General features: G+C 35.2%; 1 protein-coding gene across 1 annotated transcript in view; it reads left to right on the top strand.

Moving 5' to 3' along the window:
• Window positions 1-12,197, top strand: part of LOC306875972 (ephrin type-A receptor 3-like) — a 122,684-nt gene that overhangs the window by 93,665 nt on the left and 16,822 nt on the right. Inside the window, exons 12-13 of the mRNA XM_079426826.1 lie at window positions 1,545-1,606; window positions 6,138-6,347. Coding sequence (XP_079282952.1) covers window positions 1,545-1,606; window positions 6,138-6,347 — 272 coding nt within the window. The remainder of the gene's footprint in view (window positions 1-1,544; window positions 1,607-6,137; window positions 6,348-12,197) is intronic.

Here is a 12,197-nt window from a genome sequence, read left to right as displayed (position 1 = left end):
ATTTATGAGCGGCAGGACAGAGAAAATAAAGCTGTCAGACAGTGACAGTTGACCTTGTGGTCCGTCCAAGTTCAAGCCGAGACTCTTTTCATCCTGCAGGAAACTCTCATTTAGGTGAAGTCACAGTAAGTCATGGTTATGATTTCTGAGCCGCTGTGTCAGAGGTGTCATGTGAAGAGCTGCACCTCTGCTCTTGTTATGGGCTTCAGATAATGTCTGTGATGTGTTGAAAACCTGGTGTGTAGCCATCAACCTGATCTCTTCACCCTCTCAAACTCTGTAAAAAAATACAATCAGCTGCTTAACCCAGAGCCTTTTATAACACCCACATGTGGCAGCGGCAAGCACTATGAGAGTGAATCTCCAAACCTGTCAGGAACTCAGATCTCATTTCAGCCCAGAAACATTTGTATTCTGCTTGAAATAGCCTAATTATGCCACATGACAATTTTTATGACAATTAAGCATATTTCCTTTCCTTTCTTTCTTTTTTTTAATTCTCATAATCAATACTGATTATCATTCAATTTTCATTCCTGTAATAAAAAAATCTGATACACTATACGTTTTATTAATCAGCACAAATTAAAGGCAGCATGTCAGATATTACCAACCTTATTAAGCAAGTTAAAAAAGTCAATCTCTGATAATTTGTCAAAAAAGGGCTACATTTATGTCACTTTTGGCAATGACATAATAAAATAATATACACATAAAAGATGATTAAAGTACCTTCACCAGTTGTCACATTTAACCTGTATTCAAGTAATTTAAACAATATATCATTATTTTATCATTGTTTTCTCATTGTTGTATTTTATTTTATCAATCTTTTTATTTTATTTTATTTTCCATTCAAAAGTTTGGGGTGAGATATAAATATGCACACACACACATTGATTTATTTATTTATTCAGCAAAATGGTCATGAAATCGATCAAAAAGGGACAGTTTTAGACATTTATAGTACATTTTATAATGTTAAAAAAGATTTCTATTTAATATAAATGTTTCTGAAGGACCTGGTGACACTGAAAAATCAGAAAAATACTATATGACAATTCACAATATTCACAATATTTTACTATATTTTTTTTATTAAATAAATGCACTCTTTGTGAGCATAAGAGATGTCTTTCAAAAGCATAAAAAAACCTTACTGACCCCAGATTTTAAACATGCTTAATTACCATGAAAATAATGCAAAACTGTTCTTGACAGGTTTCATGACCCGTTCACTCATAAAACTCTTCTTGACGGATTCAGCGTCGTCATTGAAATAACTTTGGAAGTCGTCATGCTGAGCACATATATATCTAACCTCATAGGTCAAACGTATCCATGCCTTTGAATGCATTATATTTTTCTCTTGAAATTTCTGACTTTGAAGATGTTTTCTTTTGTCCAACATAAGCTCATTAATTTGCAAATTGGGTAATTCAACCTTCCGGCAGAAATGACACCACTGCAGCACATCACAGCTCAATTTTGGCACATCTTTGCTCGATTAGACTGAGACACGTCTGAATTTTCTCTCTCCTCAGGTAAACCCGTGATGATAGTGACCGAGTACATGGAGAACGGCTCTTTGGATGGCTTCCTGCGAGTGAGTGTGACACACTGAGCGCATTTAATGAGACTCCATTATGTATGATCAGACAAAAATCACAGAGGGCTCATCTTAAAATAATTTAAAAACCCATCTGCGTCTTAGCTTCTCCTGCTTCCTCTCATAGTACCTGCTTATCACAGCATGTCTGACATTCTCCCAGGCTCTCTGAACATTTCATTCTCATTTATACAAATAGACACAAATTGCTCTCTGCTTGCTCACCTATGTCTCTCTTTGCTGTGGAGAGATTAGATTTTTTAACGGTGCTTTTGTGTTCACAACGTCTCCCAAATTCATCACATTCATATTCACAGCCGAGGCCTCTTTAAATAGACACCGACACTACCTGTGTTTCAAACGCTTTGTAGTGTCAGGATTTCACTTGAGCTTATATCCACAATGGCCTCATTCTCTCATGCAGAACAGACCAGGCATGTCTTCAGAAGAGAGAGCGGATTCACTCGCGCTCAGACCCAAAGCAGCACTGGGGAGACTGGCGCACCGCCTGCCAGTATGGCTGTGCCAGTTAAACAGACTGGGCATGCTCTGTCCTTCAGATGACTTCCTCTTTGCCCGTTGCTCGCACTGCGAAAATAAACAAGCAAACAACAGGCTGTGGGACGGCCCATCTGAAAAGTGCTGATAAATGCGCTAATGAGCTCGTTAAATGGGTCAGCTTAACCTTTGGCTGCGGCCGTCCTGCCTTGGCTCTAATACACCTGACATATGAATTTATCAGCCTCGTGTCATTTTTCAACAGTTTACCACCAGCAGCGCTTGCCAGACAATCTGCTATTTGGAGAACAAAATGAACACGCCAGACTTTGATGCATTGGATGGACCTCGCACTCGTTAAAATATCTGAAAATTTGAGAGAGAGATGCACAAATGGGTCCAATGTAGAGTTTCTAAATGTCCAGTGATTTAGACTTGAGCAGTACAATGATTAATACATTTAAAGTGATTGTAGCAACATTGGGTTATGGGAGTAAAATCACACTTATTTTAATTCATTTCTAGCCAGAATGTGCAAACCTTTTAAGACACAATGACAGTGAGCTCTGGCCTGATATAGAAGCCACAAGTTGATGTGTAATCAAAAAAAAAATAGTTGAATAGTGGAATTTATAGTAGAGAACTACATTACCCATAATCCTGAAGAAAGATCCACCAATCAGAGAAGTCAATGTTACCAGAGAAACTCAGGACAGTGTTTGTATAAACTACTTTAAAACAAAAAAGATTTTGGACTCTCACCAAGGCTGCATTTAGTTGATCAGTAATGTAGTATAAGCAGTACAATTGTGAAATATTATTACAAGTTAAACTAACTGCTTTCTATTTTAGTATATTTTAAAATGTAATTTATTCCTGCGAAGGAAAGCTGAATTTTCAGCATCATTACTCCAATCATCAGTGTCACATGATCCTTCAGAAATCAATATGCTGATTTGCTGCTCAAGAATTTTTTTTTTTCCTTTTTTTCAGTATTGCAATCCTTTGTAACATTTTAAGTTTTTTACTGTCATTTTGTGATCAATTTAATGCATCCTTGCTGAATAAAATATTAATTTCCTACAAAAATCATATTGACCCAAAGTTTTGATTGTTAGTGTATATAATAATATTTTGTAATAAACTTTAAATGCATATTACATTCAAAAGTCTTATTATTGATAATAATTTAAATACATATCCTTTCCTGATTTTCAAATACTTTTATGTCCATTCAAAGTTTGTATTGTTGTTAGAACACGTCCATAAAAAAAAAATCCAGAGTCAAGGCCAACGAAAAAGTGGACACTAACGGCTCTATTGAAATGAGTATGCAAAGATAGGTTATTAAAACAACCTGAGCAAACAGGGGGTGGAGTGAGCAGGACCTGTACATGTGTCTGCACAGGATCCCACTCCCAGAAACCAGAGAAAAGTTTCAGTGTTCTGCAGCAATTTCCTGCGCCCTGCAGCCTGGCCTGCACTCTATCAAAGAGATCTGTCATCCTCCCTCCAACGCGTTTCCTCGCCACTGCTCATGTCACTATTATTAGCAAGCCTTTGAACCTCTCTGAGCTCCTTTCTCTTCCAGGTGGTCCAGGGTTATTTTCATCCAAACTTAGTTTGTATGCAGTGCATAAACACTCACATAGAAAGAAAGTGAAAATAGGGTGGACAGAGACACGGAATGAGAGGGAGGCTTGCATTGGACAACTAGAGGAACAGTTCAGACAATAATAAAGATTTTGATATTGTTTACGTCTCATATCGTTCCAGACCTGTTTGATTTTCTTTGTTCCGTGGAACACAAAAGCAGACAGTTTTGGAGGATGCACTGATTGGATTGTATGAGAACCGGAGCTGTCAAGTTCAGAATAACCAAGTATCGTAATTGTTCATATGACCATGCTGTATATTTGAAGTCTTTTGAGATAATAAGATAGCTTTGTGTGAGAAACAGACTGAAAGAAGTGTTGACTAAAACATCTTTGCCATCTGCCCTAGCTTTTCTTGGTGAGTTCATGAAAGTTTATGTGAATTTGTGAATAAATCATTCAGACCAGATTTCTGAAACTGGATCAAACGATTCATTAAAAAGAAAGAAAGAAAGAAAGAAAGAAAGAAAGAAAGAAAGAAAGAAAGAAAGAAAGAAAGAAAGAAAGAAAAATCTGACTTCATACACAAATTTGATATTTATTCTTCTCTCAGTTAATAACAACTTAAATTGCCTAATCTATCTATGTTTCTCATCTATAGTTATCTTACATATACATCTTTTTAAAGACTTGAAAGCCCCAGTTTGCATCAGAGTTTTAACTAAAACCAGACAACCAACCAACAAACAAATATTGCTTGGAATAAACACACATTAACTGACATAATATAAAATATTAAATTTCATTTTTAATTAAATTTACACTACCAGTCAAACGTTTTTGAACTGTAAGTTTTTTAATGTTTTTAAGTCTCTTCTGCTCACAAAGCCTGCATTTATTTGATGCAAAGTACAGCAAAGAATATTTAAAAAAAAAAAATAATAATTACTATTTAAAATAGCTGTTTTCTATTTGAATATATTTTAAAATGCAATTTATTCCTGAGATTTCAAAGCTGAAATTTTAGCATCATTATTCCAGTCACATGATCCTTCAGAAATCATTCTAATATTCTGATTTGCTGCTCAAAAAAACATTTATTATTATTATTATTAATTATGCTGAAAACAGCTGAGTAGATTTTTTTTCAGGTTTCTCTGATGAATAGAAAGTTCAGAAGAACAGCATTTATCTGAAATAGAAAGCTTAACATAAATAAATATTAATAAATATAAAGATCAATAAATATCTTTATCATCACTTTTGATCAATTCAAAGCATCCTTTCTAATTTCTATAATTTCTTTATAATACAGACAATATATATATATATATATATATATATATATATATATATATATAATAAAAATGTTTCTTGAACAGCACATCAGCATATTAGAATGATTTCTGGAGGGTCATGTGACACTGAAGACTGGAGTTATTATACTGAAAATTCAGCTTTGATCACAGGAATAAATTAAATTTTTAAATATATTCGAATAGAAAGCATTTATTTTAAATAGTAAAAATATTTCACAATATTACTGCTTTTGCTGTATTTTGGATCAAGTAAATGCAGGCTTGGTGAGCAGGAGAATGAATGAATGAAACTATACTAAATATTTTATTAAATTACAAAAATAAAATCAAAACATTCACAAAATCAAAATATTGTCAAATATGAATTCAAAATATTAACAAAAACTATAATAGTAAATTAGTAAAACAAATAAAAACACTGGTTTGCATTTATTTTAACTGCTTGGAAAAAGAGTAACCAGCACATTCTTCCAAATTTCATCTTTTATGTTTTACGGAAGAAATAAAGTCAAACCAATTTGGAGCTACTAAGCATGAAGATGAGTAAAAGCGTCTTTAAGAGAACTATTGCTTTAAGACTGCAGTTTGCCTGTTTTTGGTAAAGAAAGCCATTTCTCCAGAGCTCCCTGACAAATCAATGCTATCTCACGCATCCGGCCAGTCTCTCCCTCTCCTACTGAAGCGCTTCCTCCCCTGGTGTTTATCTCCAAGTCCTGAGCATATCATTCTTCATATAAAAGGCCTATTCACACGCACCAATGTAAACACTGCGAGCCTGCCAGTGGGCTTCAGTTCAGATATGCAGTCGGCGATGAGTTCTTGTGTACATCCTCTTTATATTCTTCAACAAGTTGCCGCACACCGTGGATTGAACCAGAAAAAACAGTCAAACGCTCCTATTTATTAAGTCAAAGATCTGCTGCTCTCAGCAAAGCCATTTCATGAGTGGTTTTGAGTTAGCTCATGACAGATGTCTTTGGAAATGTCAGGCAGTGTTTTGAGATATGAGTCACCAGTGTTCCATTGTGTTTCATAACCCATTGCATGACTTATGTTTATACTTATGTAGATATAAAACAGCATATTTGACTTTTCCCTTCTTCCCGTCTCTGTCAGAAACACGACGCCCAGTTCACAGTGATTCAGCTGGTCGGCATGCTACGTGGCATCGCATCTGGTATGAAGTATCTGTCGGATATGGGTTACGTGCACAGAGATTTAGCCGCTCGGAACATCCTGGTCAACAGCAACCTGGTGTGTAAAGTGTCAGACTTCGGCTTGTCCAGAGTGCTGGAGGACGACCCAGAAGCCGCCTACACCACGAGAGTAAGTCAACACCAACACGAGCATCCGAGATACAGCATGTGTCATACAGCACAAGTTAAAAGGGCTTGATTAGGTCAGAGGAACTTCAGAAGGAATTTGAAAGAAAATGCTATAAAAAATGAATTTTACATTATTATTATGCCTCATATAAAAACATAAATGATTTGTATACTCACATATTTTAATCAGCTCAGAAGTCAAATTAAATTGCAAGAACAACTGTTACCCACTGACATGAAATGGGTTTATATGCTTTATCTGATGTCATATACCATAATACTTGAATATGTTTCAGTTGCCTTCTCAACTATTTCAAATGATATGTCTGCTGAATTTAATTGCCTGCTGAAGCTGATTTGAAGTTGAGAGGATAGAGGGATGTATACATATAGTCATGGCCAAAAATATCGGCACCCTTGGTAAATATGATCAAAGAAGACTGTGAAAATGAATCTGCATTGTTAATCCTTTTGATCTTTTATGTAAAAAAATCACAAAAATCTAACCTTTCATTGGATAATAAGAATTTAATATGGGGGGAAATATCATTATGAAATAAATGTTTTTTTCTCAAATACACATTGGACACAATTATCGGCACCCCTAGAAATTCATATGAATAAATATCTCTGAAGTATATTCCCATTCATATCCACAATTTTGAGCACTCCAGGATGATTATGAACATGAAATTATCCAACCTTGGCTTCCTGTTTCATAGAAATATAAATAGGAGGGAAAACAAGGCCCAAATTCCCTTAATCATCCATCACAATGAGAAAAATCAAAGAATATACTTCTGATGTGCAGCAAAAGATAATTGAGCTTCACAAATTAGTGAAGTGGCTTTAAGAAAAGAGCTAGAGCAGTGAAAATTCCCATTTCCACCATCAGGACAATAATTAAGAATTTACAATCAACATAAAATGTTACAAAACGTGTGGACGTGTGTCTATATCGTCCTAATGCATGGTGAGAAGGAGAGTTTGAGTGGCTAAAAGACTCTCCACGGACCACAGTTGGAGAATTGCAGAAAATAGTTGAGTCTCGGGGTCAGAAAACCTTTAAAAAAAACTGTCAAGCAGCACCTACATCACCACATGTTGTTTGGGAGGGTTTCAAGAAAAATTCTCCTAGCGCATCCAGAAACAAACTCCAGCATATTCAGTTATCAGACACGACTGGAACTTCAAATGGGACTGGCTTCTATGGTCAGATGAAACAAAGAAATTAGCTTTTTAGCAGCAAACACTCAAGATGGGTTTGGTGAACACGGGGATAAAAAGTACCCCATGATTACAATGAAATATACTGCTGTATTTGTACGGCTTTATACGGCCTATATTTCTGCTGGAGGTCCTGGAGATCTTGTTTAGACACATGGCATCATGGATTCTATCAAATACCAACAGATAAAAAAATCAAGTGACTGACTCTGTTAGAAATCTTATAATGGGCCATGTTTGGATCTTCCAACTGTGCAATAATCCAAACACAAACCTCAAATACAACACAAAAATGGGTCACTGAGCACAAAACCAAGCTTCTGCTATGGCCATTCCAGTCCTCTGACCTGAACCCTTTAGAAAATGAGTGGAGTGAACTGAAGAGAAGAAGCACCAACAATCGAAAGGGTCTGGAGTGATTCTGGATGAAGGAATGGTCTCTAATCTCTTGTCAGGTGTTCTCTAACCTCATCAGGCATTATAGGAGAAAATTTAGAGCTGTTAAACTGGCAAATGGAGGTTTCAAAAAGTATTGAATGACAGGGTGCCGTTAATTGTGGCCAATGTGTATTTGAGAAAAACATTTATTTCATAATGATATTTCCCCCCCATTTTAAATTCTTATTATCCAATGAAAGGTGAATTTTGTGATTTTTTTAAAATAAAAGATCAAAAGGAATAACAATGCAGATACATTTTCACAGCCTTCTTTGATCATATTTACCAGGGGTGCCGATATTTTTGGCCATGACTGTATACACTGCCATGCAAAACTTTGGTGTTTGTATTTTTTGTATTTTTATTTTTTTACAATAAGGACAGTAATATTGTGAAATATTATTACAATTTTAAAATAACAGTTTTCTATTTAAAGCTGCAGTCCATAACTTTTTTTTTATTACAAATTATCCGAAATCAATATTTGAGCAAGTACATAACCAGCCAGTGTTCAGAACTATCGCCTTACTTTAGCCCAATACACAACGGTTAGCTTATAATAATGTTTTCTAATTTGAGTGGTACGGGTAGGTTTTCACGGGAAATTTGAGCATGGCACTGCGTCATTACGTCACGTCTGTAAACAAAGAAGTTGTCCCAGCTAGTAGGCTATCGCATGTGAGGATCCTGCAGGTGACGGAACGTTTATAGCCTTTTCTCACAGCAGCTGGAATAATTAAATGTATAATTTTGATGGCGGATTGTGATCCAGAAAGGATTATGTGTTTATGAAACACATGTGAATGAAAATAAATTATATTCCAGTTTTAAATATGAATATAAAATCAGTTCGAAGGGAGCATAGTTTGCTTTTTGGGTTACAAGAATTTCTAAATATGAAATTCGAATGGCATGACAATTAGATTAGGATATACAGAAATTGAAATCTACATGCTAAAAAATAATATACTCATTGTCACACAATGCTGATGTTGTTAATATTAATAATTTGAGAATAAAGTATAACAATAACAATAATTTGCACGGTTTAATGTGATATGAGCTAACCAATCTTTTCCTCAGTTGGTCAGAACAAACGTGGAAAACTTGTTACTTACTTGTTCAGATGACAATATACAGTGAAAAACCTTACTTGGGTCATATATTCCAAGAAATAGGCTGGAATCTGTGATTCCTAAGTACACCGGTGCTGTGACTGACTGATTCATTCGCGCTGCACAACCCCGGGTGACTCACAACCCCACGCAAGGAAGATAATTATTAATAATAATAATTCTGCAAAAAGCAGCAATTACAGGTTTTCAAACACAGATGGCGACAAAGAGGCAAAACTTATGGACTTCAGCTTTAACCCTTGTGCACCCTTATGAACATTTTTGTCCTTTTTTTTTTTTTTTTTTTTTTATAATTTTGCCTGTGTTAATGCTAACTGCATCATTTTTGGCTCAGGTGTGTATTTTATTGGAATTTTAATATTCCACACTCATTTCCTTTAATAAATCTATTTTACACTAGGTACAAAAAAGTGAAACACTCAGCACCGTTTGGACAAAAATGTCCTCATTAAAACCCATTAAAGCTCCTATTTTTAATCGCAGTGCCATTTAACTGTAAAATGATGCGATTTTTGTTAATAGGCTTTCATTCTGTTGGCAAGGCTTCAAAATTAATTTTTATTATTATTTTTTACCAGATGGTGCCATTTTTTTCAGGTTTGGTCTATAAAGGGTCTATAAAGCAAATACTCGCTTTATTCCTGTTTTCTGCTTCTGCATATTATAGAGTCACTTGGAAAATAATGCAGCTATAATTGTGTGGGTGTGTTGGTATATACGTCAGAGTGTGGTTTGTATGTGTGTCATAAAAAATTGTCTTGTCTGTGTGTTCTTGTAAAAATTGAGATAGAGAAACTCTACTGCAAATCACAAATCCAACCACTGTGTGCACCAGCAGAGTTTTACTGGCATCTAATGGGGAAAATTTGGTACTGTGCCCAAACAAAATTTTACTGAAAGCTCATTTTTTGATATATCAACCTCAAATTTGGAACACAACTTGATTAGATTTATGGCTATGATTTTCTAGCAGGTTTAGAGTTCAACATGTTTCATATATAAAATATTCCTAAAATAAAATATAAAATATTGTTCATAAATTTAAACCTGTAGAACTTTTTTTTGGTTTCACTTTTTTTACTTCAACAATAATCTGCCATGGGTCTTCTTTAAAATGAGACCAAACGTAAGTCTGTGCTCCCAAGCTTCCAATTTTTATGACCATTTTTTTGACATGGACATTTTTGTCCACTATGGGCCTAAGTGTAACTTTTTTTTTATTGATGCACAAGGGTTAAATATAAGTAATTATATATTAATTTAGAATTGACAATAATTTTGAATTAATATGTATTTAATAAATTTTTTATACTGTATTTTAATTTTATAGTTTTGAAAAAAAGTTGCTTAATATATTTGAACCCACTTTATATTACATGTCTTTAACTACTATGTGCTTACTATTATTTCATTTCATTTCATAATTTATTTTTTCTTTTATCATAAGAATAGTAGTTAAAGACTCCAAATATAAAGTGAGACCATTTTTTTCAGGATTTTTTCAGGATTATTTGATGAAAGAAAGAACAGCATTTATTTTAGGCAGAAATCTTTTGTAACATTGTAAGTGTTACAAAAAGTAAGTAAAAAAGTCTTACTGACCACAAATGTTTGAACAGTGATAGATTGATGGATAGATAGACAGACAGACATTTTATGTGCTCACATAGTTCACAAAATTGCTTCACAAGGTTTAGATTTGTGGAATGAGTCTTCACTTAGAACATGTTTTAGTGCTTTATTAGCAAGCCTGAAACCAAAGGCTTTCTCTCAGCCATGATTAGACCCAGACGCAATATCTGCTGAGTCTGTGGAATGATTTGAAACATAGTAAAATGTGTTAAACAGAGTTGAGAGAACTAGACTCTTTTAGCAGCTGAAAACAACAGAAATATGGGCAGGCTATGTGGATGACCAGCTTCCCAATTCTGCAGAAATCTACAGAGCAAATTCCATATGATCCAGGCCATGATTGACAAGCTCACTGTCTCCTCTTAGCCAGCATGTCTAATCTTCATTCCCTGGAATTAATAACCAGATTCGTCACTCTCATTCTTAAGAGCAACATCCATTATCAGAAGAGATAACTAATGCATAAATACACTTAAGAGTCGGGCATAAATCCACTGCATGTGAGGCTTTAAGAGATATTGCTGCTTAAATTACCAATACAAGTGTCACCTAACATAAGTGTTACACTGATGTATGGCATATGCTGGGGAGGGGAGGACCAACATGTTATTAGTTAGATAAACATAAATTTGTTGGGTTTTACTTGTGTCTGACAGCCAACATAAATGTATGTTTTTAACGTTATAACTAGACCCCCCACCGCATCATTGTGCGGCTACAAGAACCTCGAACCCACAAGAATGCTGGCAACTTTCGCCGTCCCTTTCTATTAAACCCAAAGGATACATTGTGTCACATTTTACATTCATTAGCAGTGATCTTGCAGGGACTGTTTGTACGCGCTCAATGGGGAGGCTCGCGCACAAGTGGGTTTATTTTTTAAAGGCCTTGTGTTTGGAGAATGTGGGGTAGGAATTGTGTGACTTGGCCAGGTTGCTGGTTGGCTTTGGCTCTACCCTGTTCTCTCTCAGTCTACCTCCTTCATGAAGGTTGAGTGTAGAGTTACCCCAGCAGCCGATCTGGGTAAATACAACGCTGATCCTCAGAGAGAAAGAGAGGACCTAAGCAGATGAAGCAAGCCCAGCCAGCTTTCAGAGATGAGGACAGGATCGATGAAGGTGGTGGTGTACCACAAACCAAGAGCAAAGACAGAATAGGTTGTAGTGTAGGGTTATTGCATAGAAGAACCATTTCTGATTCCCCAAAGACTTAAGACTTTCTTAAAGGAACTTTTGTTGTTGTTGTTGTTGTTAATGTGAAGAATATTTCAAAAATCTAAAATACCTTTTTCCACTGTAAAGAGCCTTTTGTGGATTGAAAAGATTCGGTGGATGTTAAAGGCTCTTCACTGAGCCAAAGAACCTTTATTCTTATAAGTGTAGAGTTTATCAAATATTGTAAACGGAAATTCAACCGTA

This window comes from Barbus barbus (assembly GCF_936440315.1).
Source record: "Barbus barbus genome assembly, chromosome: 10".
Lineage (NCBI taxonomy): Eukaryota > Metazoa > Chordata > Actinopteri > Cypriniformes > Cyprinidae > Barbus > Barbus barbus.
The sequence above is the reverse complement of the archived record's forward strand: the minus strand, read 5'-3'. Positions and strand labels throughout refer to the sequence as shown.